This window comes from Ipomoea triloba, chromosome 2 (genome assembly GCF_003576645.1).
Source record: "Ipomoea triloba cultivar NCNSP0323 chromosome 2, ASM357664v1".
NCBI classification, from domain to species: domain Eukaryota; kingdom Viridiplantae; phylum Streptophyta; class Magnoliopsida; order Solanales; family Convolvulaceae; genus Ipomoea; species Ipomoea triloba.
Window position 1 is genome coordinate 2,803,578 of NC_044917.1, and position 22,396 is coordinate 2,825,973.

A 22,396-nucleotide genomic window follows, 5' to 3' on the forward strand; every position below is an offset into this window, starting at 1 on the left:
GTCCTTGACTTTGATTTTTTTTTTTCACTTTTAGTCCTTTCGGCCATCCGAGCGACAACTTTTAATCGAAATCAACAAATTGTTGTGCCATTAAGGGTAATAACGTTTAATGTATTTAGAGATTTATCAATAGACAATTTTACACTTAATGACACAACATTTTATTGATTCCGATTAAAAGTTGTTGCTTAAAAAGCGAAGCAGAACAAGCAAATAACGTTTCTTTTTCCTATTTTTTATCTGATTTTATTTATAAATATATTTAGAACTTTATCGAAATACACTTTTACCCTTAATGGCATAACAATTTGTTGATTTCGATTAAAAGTTATCGCTCGGATGGCCGAAAGGACTAAAAGTGGAAAAAAAATCAAAGTCAAGGACTAAAAGTAACAAGAAAATTAAAGTCAAGGACTAAAAGTGGCAAAATGAAAGTCGTGTACCTAAATTGACGGAAACACTAAAGTCATAGGACCAAAAGTGGAAAAAACTCAATAAGTTGATGATATAAATAAAGGCTTTGAAGCTAGCTAGCTAGGTAGATAGCGGTCATAGCGCCCATGCTGATCTCTATCGTCTAAATAAAAAAGAAATTTTAACCCACATTTAATAATAATAATAATAATAATAATAATAATAATAATAATAATAATAATAATAATAAAAGTACTAGGCGTCTATGCAGCTGTAATATAATTAATCCCAAAAAGTTAAATTAAATTTATTTGTGTTTCAATTATTTTGCAATTATTACAAAATTCAAACATTGCAAATAACAACCCAAAAGGTAGTGGTGGTACATGATTCTCATAGTTAGGTGATTTATGCATTATGATATAGGAGCGGGGTTAAGTTAATTTGTCTAGTGCAAATTCTCATGTACTAATTGTGAGTTTCCCTCGTCAGTCATAAAAAAGTGAAAATAACATGTTTATTGTAAGTCTTTGAGAAATAAATATGCATTATAAAGAGAATATATCAAATTATAATGACATTTAATTTTATTTTTCATTCATAACAATTCATTGAACAAAGACAATATGAAACTTTGATACTTACAATAATGACTTTTTCCAAATCAAACTATGTGAATATAACATTAATTAAATTTGGGTATGCAAATTTTTTTTTTTAAATTACAATATTTAAAGTTACAATAATTAATTAATCAAATTTACATTAACTGAAAGAATAAAGTTACAATAATTAATTAATCAAATTTACATTAACTGAAAGAATAAAAAATAAAGATATGCACTCATTTTATTTTTTTAAAAATGCAAATAATATGTGTGTAAACAACTACCAAGAGTACATGTCAAGATTCTTAAAATTGAATTTTAAACAACCACATATGAAATAAATGTGTATTATTCTAAAAAAAAAATGCATGAAGAATGACTACTCCCTCCGTCCTGAAATGGATGTCTCATTTGCTTTTTGCACGCTTTTTAAGAAATTAAAGTAAATGTGATATGCTTTCCAATTATGCCCCCAACTTTTTCACTTTTGGAAATAAAAGCAATAAAGAAATGAAAAGTCATAAGGGTAAAGTTGAAAAAGTAGAATGATGGTGATGTTCAATTTTAGAAAGAGGACAACATTTTGGGACAAACTAAAAAGGAAAGTAAGACACATAAAATGGGACAGAGGGATTAATAATTTAAAACAATACATTTTTTGTACTTTTTTTTCTCAACGTGCCGCGTGCGCTCTAATACGGAGTACGGAGTATTATTTTAATAATTTTTTTTTTTTGCAAAACATTATTTTAATAACTCTTAATTTCCTCCATCTTCTTGCCCATCCTACTCCAATGGCCAAAATTTTCTTCTCCCTTGGCCAAATTTCGATTGGACTTTTACTACATTTTTGTTTTATTAAAATCACTGATTAATATCCAAAAATCACTATTTAATATTTATTACATAATTTGTTATAGTATGAGACTGTCTAACATTATATTAGATGATTTTCAAATATATAATATTCTATAACGAAAATATAAAACTTTCATATATATCATAAGTCCGAAATTGATAAACTTGATAGCCAATAGGGCTGGATTGATTGACATTCGTAATTATATTTTATTTGTTTCACATGAAACGATGATTCCACACAATATCAATTGAAATGTTATATTATTGTATTGAATTCATTTTTGTATTTAATTTGTCATGTAAACTTTTTATTGACTCGTGGAATTAAGGGTAATCAATTTAGAGCATACATATTTAATGAAAACAATATTTTTAAAATTTGTATATAATTTCATATATTTGAGAGTAAACAATATAATTAACTTGGGGAATATAGTATTTCTTTTATTCGATTTTTATAAAATTGGCTTTGTTGTTCATGGTTATTAATTAATGAGCTCATCTACCCCTAATTAATTATAATTTCTTTTGGACCATACGTTTGGTTTGGTTTAGTTTGTTTTATCAGTTTCTATAATAATTAATAATCAACCATATTTAATAAATGCAAGTGCAACCACCACAGCAGATATTTAACGGCTGTTTAATTTGTAATTTCACGGTGGGTAACTGTCACAATTGCATTTAATTGAGGTTCTTTAAAGTGTTACAATATTGAGTTTATATTAGGACATATTATCGAATACTGATTACGAATTTTTCTTTTTATAAAAAAACAATAATAATTATTCTATAACCATTAAACATTGTGTGACTCTGGATATAAAATAAAGTTTTAGCTAACATTTTCTTTTTGTAAAACGTCGTAATTACTTATAGAACTCGATTTTCTAATTCAAAGATTAATTAAATTAGGAACTAACTCAAACAAAAAGGACCACATAACAATTCAACAATACAAGGATAAACACATACATATAGTAATCATACTTTTATTCCGCATTATGTGTATATTAACGGATACTAAACATATACATGTACAAAAATAGCTACGCCATTTTCAACTCCACCGATTTTTGATTTACTTTTATGTGAACTACCTTCCCATCGTTTCCCATGCATTTTGAGTCAATCCTGCTCATCGAGATTTGATCCGTGATGACCATTCATTTTGAATAGTAACAAGATGTCACCACACTACGTAATAGTTTACACTACCTATTATATTTATTATTCATGAGTCAAATCAATTCTTTTTTCTTTACTTATGTTTTAAAAATATTTTTAATTTTAATTTTTTGTATATTATAGTGTTTTTAATGGAGTTTGTAAATAGATAAATTTCATATATTACTATTAAACTTAATATTATGAAAGTAAATTAAAAATAACTTTAATTAAAGATCTATTAAGTGAACCAGATATATAAAATGAAACGGATCAAATAATACTTTTTGTGCAACTAAATTTGTTGATTTGCCCTACTTCCCTGACCTATGGTCCAAAGCGACTTTGCTGTTCAAGCATATATGTCCAAACCGACCCGAGTGAACCATTGAATTAATGAACCCTAATTTTAATTTCTTTTGGACGATACATTGGCCTTCCTGTGTGTGTTCATAAACCTAAAATCATAGACAATCAACGCCACGTGGTTAGCTCTACTAATCGCTGACCAAAAAGGCATTTTTTAGAATCTAGCTAAGCCATGCATGTACTCATAACTTAAAAATAAAAATAAAAAATTAAACACTATTTTCTTTACATTTGTGGTACATTACATTGTATAGAAATTTATCCATTATTTAAAAACAAAAACAAAAACAAAAAAACAAAAAAAAAAAACTTTTTCTCCGACCTAAAGGTAGATCAATAGATGAATACTAATTCTTCGTCTTTGGACGATTAGAAATGAAAAGGGATGGTTGAGTTTTAAAAAAAGTATTTTAAATTATTAAAATAGATTAAAAAGTAACTTTTTAAAAAGTTAACTATCACCTTTACTTACCATCAGAAATATATGTCATTTTCGATTCAATTATACAATTTTAAACTTTTCAGTGATTAATTATAATTTTTAAATTGAATGTTCTAATTATAATTTTGTGTGTAGTTTTCATCGTTAATTGAAAATCAAAATTGTTAGAGCCAACCATATTAAAGTTGTGATAATGATCATGATGAGGACCATCATTTTCCAAAGCCCTAGAGATATTATTGTGGTCCACGACTTATAGTCCAAGTAGCTGGAAAGATGTTTGTATATCTGTATCTATTTATATACATTTGACTAGTAAAACTCCAATTTAAACTTGACCATCATAATCGATCTCATGGTTCATGCATGTCGATCACTAACCTGAAAAGGCCGGAAATGCATTTATTATTACTCCAATTTGTAATTAATATAATGTTTACAAAAAATAATAATATTATTTAGTTGATTGGTTTAATATTTAATTTACATAAAAGTTCGCACTCGCTACCTCAAAGTGCGCTATATATGGATGAAACTCGCATTGTAATCTTAACCGTCAAAGAATTATATAATAAGGAGATTTAATTACCAGTCTAATTAAATTATTCATAATTGACTAACTCAAACTGAGAAGTGTAATAGGTAGTAGGTCTCAGAAGAGTTGAATTTGTTTTGTTGGTTGGTTTAATATGCTCTGATCTTCATCATTATGTTCATGAATTATATATACTATGGTCAAGTTAAAACCAATTCTGATCTGTAATGGATGAGTCTATAAACGAGGGCTTGGTTATTCATCATGAGGTGTAATGCATGTTCATCAACCCTTGCTCTAGCTTTCATCATATATCAAGCATTCAAGCCGCAGTATAAATTGTAATTAACGTTTTTGCCCGTTGTTTATTAGGCCACGTTTGAATATAATATTGCAGAATGGTGATGGTGATGTTAAATCATAATTATTATAACTTTTGAATTTTTAATTCGTTCTTGGTTTGTTGATATATGTTTAATTTGCCATTGATTTCGGTCAATAAACTTAAATAACTCGAATTTAATAAAAGTCAATAATATTAGGGTTGTAACGGGAATACAAATTGTGTTAGTGTAATAGATTACATTAATGATTTGTACCTTAGACTCTTTTTCTTATATTAGTACAAATAATTTTCAATGTTACCATGCACTCATCTTTTAAGTTTTTCCTTAACATCGTTAAATCTAACAATTAAGTTATAATTAATTACAATTAAATCTATGTTAATTTAATAGCTGCATTAATAACTTATACATACCATCATGCTTTCTTTCTTGTACATTTACAAATACATTTTAATTTTACAATTTTCGTATTAGTGTTACTTTCACCGTACCATTTCAATTCTAAGGGTTTGTTATTACGGAGTAGTATTTATTTATTTTTACCTTTGTATGAGCTTTTTTTAAATTTATTTTCTAATTGTATTATTTTAACTGTATAATTTTTTTTTATAGTGTTAGTATACATAAAAGTCTTGTTTTCTTGAGTTTCAACAAAATAAATTGAAGTAATTAATTATTCAACTACATATTTGATAATGTAAATCCTTCAATATTGAATATGCTTGATGTTGATCTCAATTACTTGATATATTATACAGATATTTTGTTAGAATTAAATATGATAAATATAATATATAAATTTTGAACAAATTATTTATTTTGATAATATAATTGTACAATTACTTTTTAACATTGAACATTATATTTATTTAGTTATGCAACGCTCTTCATTTAATATAACTAAGGTATAAGCATAAATGTGTTGTACAGCTATCAGTTTAGACTTTAATTAGTTGAGACAGATCACATCTTTCAATTGAGAAGTCGTAGCGAAATTGTTATATTCATTTGATCTAACAATATATGTGCGTGTGTTTAAAACCCTTGATTTAGTCTATTCTTATCTGCCTAAAGTGCATTCTCAGCTCCATACAATTAAATAATATTTGGGTATTGAATCAATCCTCAAATGCGACGATTAATAAGTGGGTAATATTGTTTAGAAAAGTCATATTCACACATCAAAGAAACATGTGAAGGTTTCGAATTGCTGCAGCCGCTGAGTGGCGATGATGATGATGATGAAGAAGGAGAAGAAGATAAGACATTAATTAAATAAATTAATCTCGATTAAAATTTAAAATCCCTGGGAAGATATATAGAATAAACCATCAACTTCTCTGATCTCATCATTTGTGCATTGTTGAATTAAACAAACAAAATCAGTTAATCAGGAGTAGTTTTGTTTCAGCGGCTGACCTTATTTTTTAGAAGATAAAGAATACAACTTAAGCCCCGAAAAGGTGATCGAGTAAATAAATGCAACATAATTCTCATACCTTGAGATCACAAGTTTAATTCTTACTCGTTTTGTTTAGCTCATCAGACAGGATTTTTACTTAGTACAGGTACTTAAGCACATGCTGAATTGCAGACTTTTAGACCTATCTAGGATCATAACATTGGGCCGACTTTCTTCTCTTCCTTTATTTGGATTTGCCGCTTCAATGGCTTCATAATCTTTGTTTTGTTAGCAACCTAAAAAAATATAGAACAAATAAAGATTGACAAATTATGCTATGGACCCGAATCCACTTAAAGTGGACCCAAGTCCATGTTCACAATTTAAAACTTTATGTTCATAATTTTATAATTCTATATTCACATTAAACTAATAATGTTGAGAGCGAGTCGGGCGGCAGAGACTTGACAACCGCCGTGCCCAACTTGTTTGATCTATCGCGTTGAAAAATTAACAAAAAAGGAAGCTAGTTGGAAAGTGGTGACTGGTGAGCATATATGGTTTCAGTGGCTAATATTGCTCAACGTGGTTTTGTCTCTTGTGATTGATGGACTTCTGTGGATTTAAATCTCAAAAAGACCAAAATGTTCCTTTCACCTAAAAATCGTAGGGTTTTTGAATGATCAAAGCAATGACGATTTAGTTTAAATATATTGGGGAAAGATAAGTATGCCTAACTTAGCTTGCTAGCAACAACATGGAAAAAACAAATCCAACATTTTGAGAATAAAACAAAATATCAACTAGCAATAAGATACCAGAAAAGGAAAAACAGCCCTAACTTCACAGCTTGCTTCATCTTGTCCTTTTTCCCCCTTAGCTTTTCTGTTCAATGTTTGTGTCCCACCTCACAAAAGGATGATATCATAATTTTAATTTAGAGAAAGAGAGAAACAAATATATATGTTCCGTTTATATTTGATTAATAAGTAAATTCCATAAGTCTCGAGTTTTAGTAGGAGAATGCAATTACCTTAAAACCTATGAGAGAGTATTTTACCATCCTTTGAGGTCCTACCTAGTAAGAAAAAGATTAATCTCAATGTGTACGGTCCTATATACCCTGAGTGAGGAAACCTATGATCTAGCAAAAGAAAAATAAGTAAATTACTTTTTTAACGTGGGGTGGGGGTGGGGTTCCCCAATGAATATAAAGAGTTTTATTATCAAGTCATAATGGGAAATAAGAAGGGGAAAATAGAAATATTCATGTGGAAATATCAGAATTTTCAACCTCAACCAGGCAATGATGTGTGAACAAAGTAGAAGGAAAAGAAAATTAACAAGAATTTCACTTAATTGTACATGCATAAAAATCAAAGGTCACCTGTATATTCACCATTGAATTTGAATAGTCTAAAGACCCAGACAAAGGTGAGATGCAGAAACTAATGTAATAATATCATAAATGTTGGAAGTCTACCCTTAAAAGTCAGGGTTTAACAGGTCGGCTCCGTTTACTACAGAGGATGGCAGGACGCCTTAAGCCAAAAATACAAGGCATCATGCACAACCTATACACACAAATAACATACCTTAACCACCCATCCCTTGAGTGTTTGTGTCACGTATATTAAAATGTTATGCAAGACAGTCTTGTCAAGACCTGTATCGTATGTGTACTAGTACAACTTAAGTCCAACGTGATCAATATACTTACATCTATGTATGGACAACCAAAGCTTGAATCATTCATCACCAAATATCTGAAGATGTCCATTGCTCTGAAAATCCTGACGACTGAAACCTATAAAGACAATTTAAAAAAATCACGAATACTTGTGTTAGCAAACTCAGTTCATATAATGTGATCTCATTAACAATGACATTGTGTCAAATACCTAGTTCAATCTGCACTCTCCATTGAGGTTGCATTCTCTATTCTGAAGCAAATGTAGTTGAATCAACGTCACAGTGGATGGGGAGAATATTTAGCGACAAATGAACCAAGGACCAGCATATAAGAGAACCGTAGGCATAAGAATATGTCTATTCACACTAGGGCAGACATAAGAGGGCACTATATGCAGAAGGATATTTATCTTGAGTCCAGAATTGTAGATGAAAGAACATGTATCACTAAAATGATACAGTATTGTCAAGCGTCAACCAGCCACGTGATCCCATCCTACGTAGAAAGTAAAATGTCAAGTTCGATATTTATGTGGTATTCCTTCAAAAAGAACTTTTTCCATGTTGAGAATAATTTATCAATGGTATAAAATTGAAACTTGTACTCCAAGAATGTGGGATACCACCATAAGAACTATAAGAGAAGGAAACTAGCGAAAATGTGAAATTTACCTGCTTCTGTTATTAAGCAACCTGTAGCCCGTCTGAGAAGTCATGTATAGATAAAAATGGCTGCAGCCTCTGGAATGTCAGCAGAATGGAAGCGAACTCATCAAAATGGAAGGGCACAGATAATCCCACAAGGTTCTTCAAACTAGATAGTGACCGGGTTAAAACTTATCATCTGGCACAAAGCCCCTTTGGAGCATTTCATCATGAAATTGGAAAGCCTCCTTCAAGTTCTCTTGTGAGACATGTCCATTTATTAATGATGTATATGTGGATCTGTCGGGATTTATGCCCTTCTTCATCATCTTCCTATATATCAAATTGGCTTCCTGCATCCTACCCAACTTACAAAACCCACTGAGAATGGCATTGTAGGTTACAACATCAGGTAATAGCCCATGATTTTCCATTTCATTAACCAAGCTTAGAGCTTTGTCCAAGCTCTCCTCTATAATTAAACCATGTACTAGAGTATTGTATGTAACTGAATCTGGATGCAGACCTCGGGAGTGCATCTTGTTAAGAAACTCCACCGCCTTTTCTGCATCACCATATCTGCAATATCCTTTAACGAGTGAGTTGCATGTGACAACAGTAGGCTTAATACCTTTACCAATCATCTCATCAAACAATCTCAATGCATCAAAAATATAACCCTTGTTGCAGTAGCCATTTATTAAAGTACTATATGTAATACAATTAGGATATATATTTTTAGAAATCATATGATCTCTTAGTTGAAAAGCACTTTCCATATCACCAGCCTTGCAAAACCCGTTAATCAAGGTATTGTATGTTACAACATCTGGCTTGAGATTTCGTTGGATCATAGTATCAAACAGCGAAAGTGCCTTCTCCATATTACCATCCTTACAATATCCATTTATAAGCGTTGTGAAAGTGCAAAAATCAGGAAATACATCTCTTTCAACCATCTCATTGAAAATTAGAGCTGCTTCAGAAAGCATCTTTTCTTTGCATAAACCACTCAAAATAGTGTTGTAAGTAACTACATCCATGGGCAAGCCTTGAGCTGACATTTCATCACGCATCTTCATAGCTTCTGATACAGAACGATTTCTACAAAAGCCACCAATAAGAAGAGTATAAATCACATTATCTGGTACAAGCCCCTTCAGTTTCATATCCTCATAATATGCTAATGACTTGTCAAAACGTCCAATTCTTGAAAACAACCCAATTAGTGAACTATAACTAACCAAATCTGGAAGGGCACCTAAACGAGCCATTTCTTCAAAAATCGACTCAGCTTCTGGCGCATTATCTTTTCTACAACACTCAGCAAGCAATGTGTTATAACTAGTAGTATCGGGGGCGAATCCACTATGCACCATCTCGTTTAAAACATCCCTTGCCTTCTGATACTGTCCGTTCTTACACAATCCATTAACAATGGAATTATAGGTCAACAAACATGGTTTCAATCCCTTGAGGGACATTACATTCATTAGTTCAAAAACCTCTTCTAGATGTCCCTCACGACAATAAGCACTAATCAGAGTGTTGTAAGTCACAATATCCCCAAAAATCCCTTTCTCCTCCCTTTCATCAATAAACAACTTTGCATCCTCGATTTTGCCAACTTTACAAAAAGCATTCACCATTATATTCAGAGTATACACATTCATTGGAACACCACTCCTGATCACTTCCCTGTACACTTCCCATGCCAAATCAACCCACTCAATCCTCACCAGGCCTCCAAGGAGACTATTACAAGCATTTATAGTAACACAAAATCTCCTGCTCAGCAACAATCGAAAAGCTTCTACAGCTTCCCTCAACTTCCTAGCCTGCACATAAGTCCTGACCAACAAATCAAAAGCATATAAGTTCGATCCACAAATATTATAAGTGTAAACCATAGCTTCCACAATCTCGGCCCTGGAAACACCGCTCTTTCGAACCATTCTCAGTATCAAAGCCTGCGCTTCGGATACTCTCTTACATCTAACGAGTATATGAATGGCGGCGCTGAGGGAGGTGGACGAATGCTTGAAATTGGGGTGGTTTAAGGCGACCGAGTCGATAAATTTCGAAGCTGAACGCAAATCATCGCGACATTTGGTAACAACTTGGAGATAAACCGATGCATTTAGCCGGAGAAACAGAGAAGTCCGAGAATGCGTACCTTGTTTGAGAGTCCACATAATCTTCTCAACCAAGAAGGCGTCCGCCGAACTCGCAAGTGTAATTGGGGATTCATTTGAGCAGTGAAGCTGCCCCAGAACCGGAATAGAAGCTGAAATTGGCGTTGCTCTGAAAAGTAGTTTTGTTTTCCGAAGCAGCAGCCTTGGAGTTGACATCGGAGGAAGTGAACAAGCAATTGCACCCGCCGGAGAAGACGGCTTGTGCTTGTGTGGCGGTGAAGCTTAGGCCGTCGACCGTCGTAGGGAAACTTGAAATTAACCGTCAAAATATTATTTGTATAATTTCGAGTTTTTAATGGCCTAATTGTATTTTTTTTTTGTTTAATGATTCGATTATAAAATGTGTAAAAGTTCAGTAGCATCTAGAAAATAGCTATTTACATGTTTGAACTTAGGTTCACAGGTTTGAATTTATATTGTGATATTTATCAACATGCACTATTTATATACCAGAATCATGTTTCACATATTCAATCATATTTGATGAGTTAATTAGCAGATGTGTAACCAGCCTATGAATGATAATAAACTTTATATACAAGTATTCGATCATATTTGATTTGTTAATTAGCAGAGGTATAACTGTCTATGAGTGATAAACGTAAAAGATATTAATTGTGAGTAATAAATGTAGATATGTGTAGCATGATCCATAGATATAAATCACTTGAAAGCTCAATCTAAGATTTCATGATTCATAATAATCTCCCAATTTCAAAATTAAATCCTGGATCATAACATAAATAGTTACAGACCATATTTCTTCTAAGATCTAAATTACATTGTGAAAAACGTTGGATGAATCTTACAGCTGAAATAACTAAGGTTCCTAATTTGCAGTTACATGGCCAAAAGAGAGGAGAGAAACAAAGCATCACCATAATTATATTTATAGGTGGCATGTGGCTCTGTAGTCTGTAATTGTATGATCCCCTTTGAAGGGCAGTAGGAAAACAAGATGTGGGTAGACAAGAAAAAGTAGTTCTGACAACCTCGATCACTTCCAAGTTCCAACCTTATACGACCACGGGAACCTGGGCAGCACAACAACACTAGATGAACGATAAAGGCATAACACGGGTCTTCTTCATTCTCCTTGAACACGTTGATGACAAACATCTCGAATGGCTATCGATGTGAGTGGTACACAAGTACCGTGATTCTTTCTTGTCTGGTCAAATGCTACCGTAGAACACCACTGCAGCTTTGTATATAATCTAGCTGCAGTCAATCACAGACTGGAAATACGTAATACCAGCTGAGCTCCTCCAGAGTACAAAAAGCAAGAGTCTGTGTAAAGTCTACCGTGAGGTTTATCTGTTGGTATGTTTTGATTCACTTTGTCGGGATAGACTGCCATCTCTCGAAAATCCTAGAGCATTAGCAAACATTCTCTTAGCAGCTCCCATATGCTGCTCTCTGAAGTTTTCTTTCTGAATCCTGCTGCCATCGTTTTTTGCTTCTCCCAAAGAACCTGTGCCATCATTTATAGGCATTTTCATCTCAGTATCCCGTGATTTGCTCCCTTCAGGATTACCACCCGACTTCGAATGAACATTGTTCGGGTTTGATCCCCCTTCTTCCTTGCAGTTTACCTCATTGTTGGATGGCCTGATTCTCTGGCCAAGTGCATGTTCTATCATTCTGCGGGCAACCTTAAGATCCTTCCTTGGCCTCTCAGTCATATGTTCTGTCCCATTTCCATCAATTGCAAATATCCGCTCACGGGCAGCGAGATACGCTGCTTCTCTCTCCTCGAGTGAAAATTTAAAATTTAGCATCTTTTGATTCTCTACCTGCAACCCTGAGACGAATGAATGTAAAATGCATCAAGTTCAGCATTCCAGTTCTCTTATGGCTTGTGAAGAAAAATGAATTTATTGCAGTAACAAATGTCAATACTTTGCATCTCTTATCTCTCTTTGTTGCTTCTCTATTCAATACCCCGTAGAAGTATAGACCCCAAAAGGTTAACTGACATAAATTTTAGTAATTGAACAAAACACCATAGTGTATATGGATCCCAAAAGCAGTGTAACATGAAATTATTTGAGACCACAGCATTAGCAAAATCTTAATGAGACTTTATTATAAAGTGCAAATGGCAAAAATCCATCTATATTTGCAAAGGGAAAAATGTTATACCATCTGAAACTTCTTGCTTTCGTGATAGTATATCAAATTTCTTGGGAGACTGCACTTCACCATACTGCCACAATAAATCTCTAACAAGGATGGAAGGGCTGCAGGTTAAATTGCTGTAAATGTCAGACGACAGAGATCAATAACGACCAACTATTTTCAGTTCGGGTCCCAAATTTAGAGCATTGCACAAGTTTCAACTTAACTCCAATTTCAAATTCTATATCTAATTATCCACGTTATTAACTAAACAGACCAGGAACTATGAATATAGTTGCGTGAACATTTAAAAATGAACTCGGTTAGGAAGGAGCAAACACTGTATCTATTTGGCAATAGCGGCTTAATTTTTCACATACATTGATGTCTCAGGGCATCGCTCCAAAATTAAGTGCCGGTCCTCTCCTTCACCAACTGAATGATGAGAAAATCTAGCAGGATAAGACAATAATGATGTTCATGAAACATACAGCAAGCTAAAAGACACAGAACAGTCATTCTAAAGCCACCTTGGCAGCACCACATACATAAAGTCTAGCAAAAATGAGAGAAGTATAGTTACCAACTTACCCAAAAATATCAGCAAGCCGATGTAAAAGAAGACGACTATAAGAATTCATTGGTTCCAACTCCAACACCCCATTTGAACTGCATAACAATATTTCATTAGAAATTATTCCAAAGCAACCAATGGGGCAACTGTATCTCTCTGTCTCTCTTCACCATGCATAAGTCCAATACTGATCGAAAGATATAGCCAATCAGGTCCCAATACATTCTAGGTTTAGACCATAAATAAGCATACAGAAATAGGCCACAGATAGGGAAGCCCTTTTTAACGATTACATGCAAGTTATATCTATAGCTTCTATCCTTTATGTTCATTTTGTCATACCAACAGGATTCTTCAACTGTTAAATGCTTGGACAGATATTACTTTGCAACCAATAAAATTTAATGGTTTATAAAAAATGCTCGAGCTATAACCCAATTGGAGGTTTCAAATTGACTTTCTTTGCCACAAATGCTCCCAATTCATTACACAATAGATACTGCAAAGATTGACTGCGCTGACAAATTTTCACCCTTCCAATCAGTTAAAAACTTTTAGGTTGCTATTTAAGGCGGCTTCATGTTAATATCCTTCCTTGATGTACAAAATTTCTTCTTTTCTAAAAACAACACTAAACCCTATTATTCTTCCCAACATTTAATTTAGAGAAAAAAAGCAACAATCTTATACTTCAGACTGATTTGTACTAAACCAACATATATTCTGAACTATAAATTATACGGGGTATATATGTGTTTAGTAACTGGAGAAATGAGTCATTATTCTATATATATAATATAATTGGAGAAACGAAAAACTGAAAAATGAAAACTTGTTTACTAAAACCATTTTTCCAAATTGAATTCTAGAATTTGGAGAATCCATTTAACTAATTCTCCAAATTTGGAGAAATGGAGAAAGATACGGATGAACAGTAAATCTACACTTCAACCCCTTGCAACAACATTTCTAACCCTTTTTTACCTAGAGAAATGGAAAAGTGAAAAACTGGAGATATGGAAAATATATATCGTACCCTTTAATTTGGTTGTTCCTCTAGTCAAAATTAGGCAACACAATCTAGGATGAATCATTATCTAAATCTACCAAATAGCATATACTTCTTCTGACACAAAAATGTTGGGTGACCACAAAAGTACCTCGTATCGTCCTGAAGAAAATCAACAAAGGCTTCTTCCATAGATAAGACAAGGTGCTTGCAAGGAAGATTGTCCTTAACAAGGGAAGCTAACTCCTCAACCTGCATTTATGGTAATGAGTGCAAACTCAAGTCTAGGTTGACTTACAAAAGCATAAAAACTAACCTTAGAACTAAAATACTAGGTTATAAACATATGATTCTTCAAAGACATCATGATTCATGAACGCTTTAGCAGCAGAAGCAGACAATTCAAACTATAAGCAAATTTGTAATTCGCTGTAATTATTAAGAACATTAAGAAGAAAGATTTCAGATTAGAAAGCGAGAGAGAAAGAAGTCTGACCATGGCGAACTGCGTGGAATTCATTATACCTCTGTCGTACGGAATCTGGATTCTAGGGGAATTCTTAAATCGGGTCTCTGTATATGGATACGAAGGTGTATGTTGGAAGGGAAGGGCATCAAGCATCGGATCATTTCCCAATTTTTCATTTACTACCCAAATTTTTTCCTTAATTCTATTTTGGCCCTTTAATTTTTGAAAATGCGAATCCATTGTTTTAACTTTTGTGAATGTGGTTTAGCCCGAATATAAATATTAAATAATGTGCAAATAGTATTTTTGGTATTTGTAATATAAAAGTTATTCCCAATAACATGATTATTACACAAACAAAATTTACTCAGTGTACACAAGTAGTGATTGTAAATTTTCTTTCTCGTCCAAAAAAAAAGAAAGCATATGCATATCAAATGAATAGGCAAAGAGAGTCATTGGAACTGTAAATGGAACCAAACAACTATAAATAGTTACTCTGCACTTGAAATATGCTGAACTTTGAACACAATTTTGCTGAACATGAACAGCTTATTGTTTGAATCATCTTGTCAAACAGCTTTTTCAAAAGATGCATTTTTCCCCTTTATGAGCCAAACTATACATACATTATGGCTCTGAAATCGGGGGAGATTTGCGGCTTAAGAACATTCAGCCAGATCTTTACTTTCGCTCGTTTGAATGTCGACACCAAGACGCGATAAGTCCTTGCGCAGCACATCCACGCTCTTGAACTGAAGACCTCGAAAACCAGCTTTAATGGCAGCTTCAACATTCTTTTGTCTGGTTAAGTATGTATAGCATAATAGATTTCAGCAATAATTTTACGCAGAAAACATGACTGTAAGTTCAAAACGAGTGCATAATGGAACAAGGATGACTAAGCCAAAAACTACGTTTTGCTTCAGAAAGTCGTACTAACATTCTGTCACACCAATTTGAAGTACTTGTTATGAAGAACAGGTACCCACCCGTAGGGAAGAAGAAAACAAGAGAATTTTATGCGTTTCTGCTCTAAAGAAACGCATCTCCCCTATCATATCGAAAGATCAAAATAATTTCCAAAAAATAAGATGTCACCTATCATCAACAAAGATACAGCTGGCTGGCTTGACATTGAGATGTTTCAGAACGTCCAAGTAAAAATCAAGTTCAGGCTTCCGCTTTCCTGTGTTCAGCAAACATCAAAAGAAAATAAGAAAACGCGTGTTGTGTTTGGAGAGGGAGAAGGAAAAAAAGGTAAAAGATATTAATACCGTCACACGCAATCACAGAGAGAGAGAGAGAGAGAGAGTACCCATTATACAGGAACAGAAAGTCCAAGATAAGTATTTTGAAAGTTTTAACTTCTCTTCGATCATATTGTACCTGGGGAAAAATGAGTATGTGAAGAGTTTTAACAAATGATGAGTTTGTAAATTAACAAAATTCACTACTTGAACCTACCAAATAGGATAGTTTGTGAAAGCATGGATTTCATAGCCATTTGCCTTTAACACACTAAGTAATTCCTCAACACCTTCGATGTAAGAATATCCTTTTCTCATACAATTTTTGAGGCCTAGAATCAAACAATAAGGAATCATCTTTTGGAAATCAAAGAAAAAACCATCATAAGTACCTAATGACACTTGCAACAATGCCACAAGAGTACAATCTAAGTCTAGATTCTTAGTGAGAAGCTTCCCGTAATTGGGAATTAATTTTCATTTTTTTCCTTTTTTTTTTAAAGAATTAACTATTTAACACTACACATTGATAATTAAAGTTGTAGCTTCCAGCAATGAAAACACTGTAGATTCCTCCCTTACAGTATGTGCATAATTACATGCAACGGCTTTCATATTTTCTCTAGCATTTGAATTATCAATAAAGATGAGGCATAAAAAAAAGTTTATCATTTACCTTCCATATCAAATGATCTCCCATCTTTAAAAAACTTTCTTTCTAACTCTGCCTGAAAATAAAATAAAACATTATGAAATATAGGAGATGCCATGTCCAAAAAGCCCCTTCAAACTTGAACACGACAAATTCGATTGCAATTTCCAGATGCCATATTAGCTTCCTCTAAAGCAAGATCACTAAAGCATGGTGACACTGACAAGACAGCATGTCAGGATTAAATGCAGAAGAAGTTTTACAATTTAAGATATCATACAAGAAATGGGATGCGCTCTTAACCAATGAAGAATATATTTTCATGGTGGAAGAAATATTGCTTATGTTCCTAGATAAGTTATACTTTGAACCCTGCATTACGAGTAACATGATTCACGAGATGTCTCAAAATGCAGTTAGCTTAAAGAGCCAAATCTAAATTCCACAACATTTTTTATATACCTCATCAATAAGGCCCTTTTCGAACTCAATCCATGCAGTAGGATGCTTGATTTCTAGTAATTCCTTCATAGGCATTCTGAATGGAAAATCTCAATATAATAATGTGAAAAATGCAAAGTTAAAATCTGAAGCAAAAAAATATGATAAAAACAATGGTCTGCCTAAAGGGAATTGGAACAAATGATAATGAAAAACAACGTACTTCTTAAGGGGCATAAATATACATACTATAGGGTTGCAATAATTTATATAAGCAAAAACTCACGTAGGTATAGTTGAGAGTTGCAACACCCCAATGAACAACATTTGTCTAAAACCTTCAGTTTACCAGAATTATGAAAATAAGTCTATGAGAGGGCAGTAAGATTTGGACGAGGCACTAACTTTCACATGTTATTTTGGCTTAACTCCAAAATCTGATTGAAACAGAACTAATAGTATCTCATGAATGGCTTGGTCTACCTCTAAGCCAGCCTTTTTTTCCCCATGGACTCTTATATTTTTCATGTCCAACTCTTCTATTCCAGTAAAAAAACCAGAGCCATGACAGTTAATAATGTTCAAGAAATCAGAATTGGGAAAAAATCCATCTATGCTAAATCTTTCAAAGAAGTGTTCCAAGTATCTTCTAATTTCATTGGAAACAGGCACAAATGGAAGGTGGAAGATCTCAAACTCCAGATACACATTCCCTGGGGGGTGTCAAATACACACTTATTCACACACATACACACACACACACAAAAGAAGAGTGTTTTAGTCATCAACGGCACAGGTAACTCAGTTAGTTCCCGAGTGATAGGTCGTGGACAAAGACACAAAATCAAGCCCGAGAAGCTGCAGTCTGAAAGTTACACCTAATATGATGAATATAATAGACTATGGTGTGCAACTTAATGAACAACTGAGTTACAGTGATTTATTACTTTATCCTATGGAGAGCCCGGGTGAAAGGGAATTTTGTATTTTGTGGGCAATAGTGCTTTAGCCATCTATACTAACTTATGCTGTATCAAATGATTAGCACACATGACGTATTCTTACAGCGACGAAGAATGCTTAGAAAAAACCACCAAAATTGTAAATAAACTACACAATTACACATAGCTTACAGCGATATACCAAAGCAATGGGAGAAAAAACAAAATGCAACGATAGCATTGAGTGAAAGGGGAAAGCAAATACCGGAAGAAGGCGGGGACGTCCTGATAAAACGGGTCGCGAACAAGGGTGTCCATAACGTCAAAGAGCAGAATCGGCAGCTTCCTTTGGGCGTCAGTCGCCATTGTTGAGGAGGCACTGCTGCTCCTGCTAATACGTAGAGCCGTTCTAGCAGACGTTGACTTCAAGAAGAAAGGAAAGCTGTGCGCTTTGAAACCCAGAGATGGAATCGGAGAAGAAGGAGGTATCAGTGAAGCCATCTACTACTACTGGTACCGGTGGATCGGCAACGACTTTCTTCTGTGCAGCTCTGCGCGGAGGGGCAGTTTGGGAATTAACTGAATGGAATGGGATTGGCCGATTGGGGGCGCCTGATATTTTCATAAAAATCTTTTGTTGGCCGAATGGAATCAGATGCGTTGATTGTTCAAGGGCTAAACAAGTAAACAATACTCATCTTTTGATTTAGTTCTTAAGGGCATCCCTAAACTTGCACATATATGGCACAGTTCAGCTGAATAATTGCACAAGAGCTATAAATTCAATGATTTATTTGACATTTTTTTAAACAGCACACCGCCTAGATAGGTTGGATGCCAATGAATAGCAGGTCAAGTCAATGTCTTCATTAGTTGATGAAGTATAGACGAACATATACTACAATATAATAAAGTCAGTTGTATTAAAGAAAAAAAATTGAAATTCTAATATAAGTTTATTTTTAGTGTATTACAAGTTCATTCTAAAATGGCGCCACTAAAGATACTGCTTGTGAAAATTACAAACCACAAAATTTTTGTAAGAATAATGCTTTTTGTAAATTTTTTTTAAAAAAAGAAGAAATAATTTCATTTGTCAATTTGGAATGGTCAACGACTCGATGAGAAAAACGTTGTGGCACTGAGTACAGTTTCATAATGCATCCAATAATATGTGAGTAAGGAATGAATCTGACATTCATCTCTTCAATTCAGTCTACTTCGTTTCTTCCTTTGTTATTTGCATTTGATGACAGATCATCTGATAACTCCATTAACAGGAACAAATTCTTTGGCAGCACTTGGAGGAATAAATTCAAAGGAAAAATGGTGTGTGTGTGTGTGTGTGTGTATATATATAGCATGAAAGCAAAAGCTTGAATTATTAAGTATCAGATAATGTGGCATTGTGGCATAAGGAAAAGTAATGCATCTATTCTCCAGGAGTGAAAAGGATAGCAATATTTGCAGCTTCAACAAATAAAGGCTTCAGTGCTCATATTTCACATCAGAAATTACACAGTTGATCAAAGTATCATTTTCTTTGATGCAAGAAATTGTGCAGATGAAGATCAGCCACAAGAAGGGTTACTTGATGAAGCAAGAACTTCAAATTAGATATCAGAATTAAGTTACTGTACAGCAAATGTTACCATTCTCATGGGCGTGTAATACATTAGATTTTTGTCTGCAGAATGTAGTTTCTCGTTCGGGCTGAACAGAAAAGGGCGATGACACAACCATAAAAACTTACAAAAGCACTAATGCAGAAGACCCAAACTGAGATTGGACCGTCGTCCATGTCTTCAAACGTTCTCCCATGTTTCACTGCAAAGTTTTTTGTCCTACACCCGTCACTGGGTGACTCCACACACAGGTCTGGGTTGCCAGCAAACGCTCCTGGGAATCTCCAGTACCCCTGCTTACGAGGAACAATTCCAGAGAAACAGTTAAACGACAGGTTCAAAATTGTCAAATTCCCAAGGCTGGATATATTTTCAGGAATTTGACCAGATAAGGAATTGTGTGACAAATCCAGGGCCTTTAAATTCTGCATCCTCCCTAAGCTTCCCGGAACTTGACCATCAAGAAAATTACGTGACAAATTCAAGTACTCCAAACCACGCAGGTCGAATAGGCTCTCTGGGATTTCACCGTGCAGCAAATTACCCGAGAGATCAATTCCAATTACGGTTGAGAGGTCGTAGTTGAAGCTCAATTCAGTTTTGTCAGCTACAATCACAGAAGTCTTTATACTTAGCTCACGGAATGAAATCAACGGTGTTGAAAGGAAACGTCTCCCAACATCATTGTTGTTGAAATTCAAACTAGTGTTAGAGTTAACATCGGGAATATAGCCAGAGAACTTGTTGCCAGAAAAGTCCAGGGTGTTGATCCCTGGAAACGCGAATAACCAGCTAGGAAGAGCTCCACTGAACTTGTTCTGAGAAAGGGAGAGATATCTCAGGTTAGACCATTTGGTAATCGCATCACTAAGAGACCCCGAGAGACTGTTGGAACTGAAATCCACCACTTCCAAAGACTTACACCCCGCCAAAGTCAGTGGGATCTCCCCAGAAATCCCGTTGTTGCTTATATCAAGTATCTTCAAACTATCCAACGCATCAAGCTCCGGCTGAATTTCACCCGAAAGATTGTTGCTGTTCAGCATCAGAGCGAGCAGCTGGAAACAGCCAACAATGTTCAAAGGGATTGAACCTGAGAGCAGGTTATGCGACAGATCAATCACCTGCAGATAGGTCAAGTTCCCAATCCTCTCGGGTATCTCCCCAGTAAGACAATTGTACGAAAGAAACAACCCCTGCAGGCTCTTCAATTCAGTGATTGCCACGGGAATAACACCCGAGAATCGATTGTGTGACAAGTCTAGCAGCAAAAGCCCCGACTTCTCAGGCGCCTCAACAACCTTGCTTGGAAGATTGCCAGACAGCTCATTGAAACTCAGGTCCAACACAATCAACTTCTCCGAGAACACAAACCTGGGAGAAATCCCATATCTCAACCCATTAAACGACAAATTCAGCTGTGTCAATCCTCTAAGGCTAGAGATACAAGTCGGAATCCCTCCCACAAGAGAGTTATTAGCTAAATTAAGGACTGAAAGAGAGTCTTTCAGAGAAGAGAAACAAGGCAAAGTACCAGAGAAGCCATTAGACTCAAGGTTCAAATACTCCATTCCTTGGCGAAAATCGCCCACTTTCCCCACCAAATTATTGTGTGCTAAATCCAACAACTTCAACGACGCCAATAACAAGAGGCTCTCCGGTATCTCCCCGCGAAAGCCATTGAAACCTAAACTAAGCTTCTCCAGTTTGGTCGAAAAATTCCCCATCCACACCGGGATTTCACCGCTCAACATGTTATTCCCGACGTCGAGATCAATCAACTGGCTCAAATTCTCAAGCGCGCCGGGAATTTCACCGGAAAACGCATTATAGCTGAGATCTAAAGTCCTGAGATTCAACAACTCACCAAAACACGCGGGAATCGAACCACTGAAGCTATTGCGAGACAGCAAAAGGGTTTCCAGAAATGTAAGATTGCATAGAGAGGAATGAACCTGGAATTAGAGTGGAAACAATAAATTGATTCACTAAATAGGGAAAATACCAGCAATTCTGGACCAAAACTACAGGAGAGAAAATATAACAAACTAGACTAAATCAACATAATAAAGGAATCAAATATATACAGATGCTACTCCTTAATACCTGGCCTGACAAGTTGAGGCCGGTGAGGTCGAGGATGGTGACTCTTCCGGTCTGATTAGACCGGGTGACACCGGTCCAGTTGAACCCGCCGTCCTCCCAGCTCGACAGGCTGTGAAACGGGTCTTGAAGCTGCGATTTGAACAGCAGGAGCGAAGCCATGTCGTCCTCTTGAAGCTGAAGAAGGGCAGAAAAGGTAGAATTTCCGGCGTTATTGAAAGGGAACCCCAACCCAGAAAGAGTTGCAGATAGCAGCAAGAAGAAGGAGAAGAAAAAATGGAGTGGCATGTTTGGTAAATTCAAGGGTTTAAGAGGTCTAAAATGCAAAACCCATCTTCCTCCTCGTCTTAGAACATGGAGTTGTTGGGTGTTTGGAATCAAAGTAGCTACTGGGCAGAGACGAATGAGAATCGTTACTCCACTCCCATTAAAGAACCAACATTCTTTCTTGATTTGTGAATTTTCTTCTTCTTTTTTTTTTTTTTATAATAAAAAAAATTACTGTGTATTTTATTTAGTTTTATTTGCGCCGAG

General features: G+C 34.7%; 4 protein-coding genes across 16 annotated transcripts; all 4 read right to left on the reverse strand.

Moving 5' to 3' along the window:
• Nucleotides 1–6,191: 6,191 nt before the first annotated feature.
• Nucleotides 6,192–10,921, reverse strand: LOC116004280 (pentatricopeptide repeat-containing protein At5g01110). 8 transcript variants are annotated; one of them, XM_031244313.1, is made up of 5 exons: nt 10,659–10,921; nt 8,510–10,568; nt 8,047–8,333; nt 7,866–7,952; nt 6,797–7,289 (listed from the first exon to the last, which is right to left on the reverse strand). In XM_031244313.1, the coding sequence occupies exons 1-2, from the start codon at nt 10,831–10,833 to the stop codon at nt 8,668–8,670; spliced, it is 2,076 nt and encodes a 691-aa protein (XP_031100173.1). In that variant the 5' UTR covers nt 10,834–10,921; the 3' UTR covers nt 6,797–7,289; nt 7,866–7,952; nt 8,047–8,333; nt 8,510–8,667. The 8 variants fall into 8 exon arrangements, with proteins under 8 accessions (XP_031100166.1, XP_031100173.1, XP_031100158.1 ...); XM_031244298.1 differs by having other exon boundaries at nt 6,797–7,030; nt 7,179–7,223; nt 8,510–10,921; XM_031244289.1 differs by having other exon boundaries at nt 6,797–7,052; nt 7,179–7,223; nt 8,510–10,921.
• Nucleotides 10,922–11,336: 415 nt separating this feature from the next.
• Nucleotides 11,337–14,965, reverse strand: LOC116003932 (cAMP-regulated phosphoprotein 21-like). 6 transcript variants are annotated; one of them, XM_031243877.1, is made up of 6 exons: nt 14,878–14,965; nt 14,533–14,633; nt 13,390–13,467; nt 13,179–13,250; nt 12,823–12,920; nt 11,337–12,481 (listed from the first exon to the last, which is right to left on the reverse strand). In XM_031243877.1, the coding sequence occupies exons 1-6, from the start codon at nt 14,899–14,901 to the stop codon at nt 11,991–11,993; spliced, it is 864 nt and encodes a 287-aa protein (XP_031099737.1). In that variant the 5' UTR covers nt 14,902–14,965; the 3' UTR covers nt 11,337–11,990. The 6 variants fall into 6 exon arrangements, with proteins under 6 accessions (XP_031099737.1, XP_031099733.1, XP_031099748.1 ...); XM_031243873.1 differs by having other exon boundaries at nt 12,823–12,935; XM_031243888.1 differs by lacking the exon at nt 14,878–14,965 and adding an exon at nt 14,698–14,838 and having other exon boundaries at nt 12,823–12,935.
• Nucleotides 14,966–15,277: 312 nt separating this feature from the next.
• On the reverse strand, nt 15,278–18,819 carry LOC116005491 (flavin mononucleotide hydrolase 1, chloroplatic). The gene is made up of 7 exons (XM_031245698.1): nt 18,400–18,819; nt 17,215–17,290; nt 16,777–16,828; nt 16,318–16,432; nt 16,169–16,239; nt 15,952–16,039; nt 15,278–15,654 (listed from the first exon to the last, which is right to left on the reverse strand). Exons 1-7 carry the CDS (start codon nt 18,633–18,635, stop codon nt 15,513–15,515), a joined length of 780 nt encoding a protein of 259 aa, XP_031101558.1. The 5' UTR covers nt 18,636–18,819; the 3' UTR covers nt 15,278–15,512.
• Nucleotides 18,820–19,605: 786 nt separating this feature from the next.
• On the reverse strand, nt 19,606–22,333 carry LOC116010388 (receptor-like protein CLAVATA2). The gene is made up of 2 exons (XM_031249775.1): nt 21,866–22,333; nt 19,606–21,714 (listed from the first exon to the last, which is right to left on the reverse strand). Exons 1-2 carry the CDS (start codon nt 22,148–22,150, stop codon nt 19,810–19,812), a joined length of 2,190 nt encoding a protein of 729 aa, XP_031105635.1. The 5' UTR covers nt 22,151–22,333; the 3' UTR covers nt 19,606–19,809.
• Between the last annotated feature and the right edge of the window lie 63 nt (nt 22,334–22,396).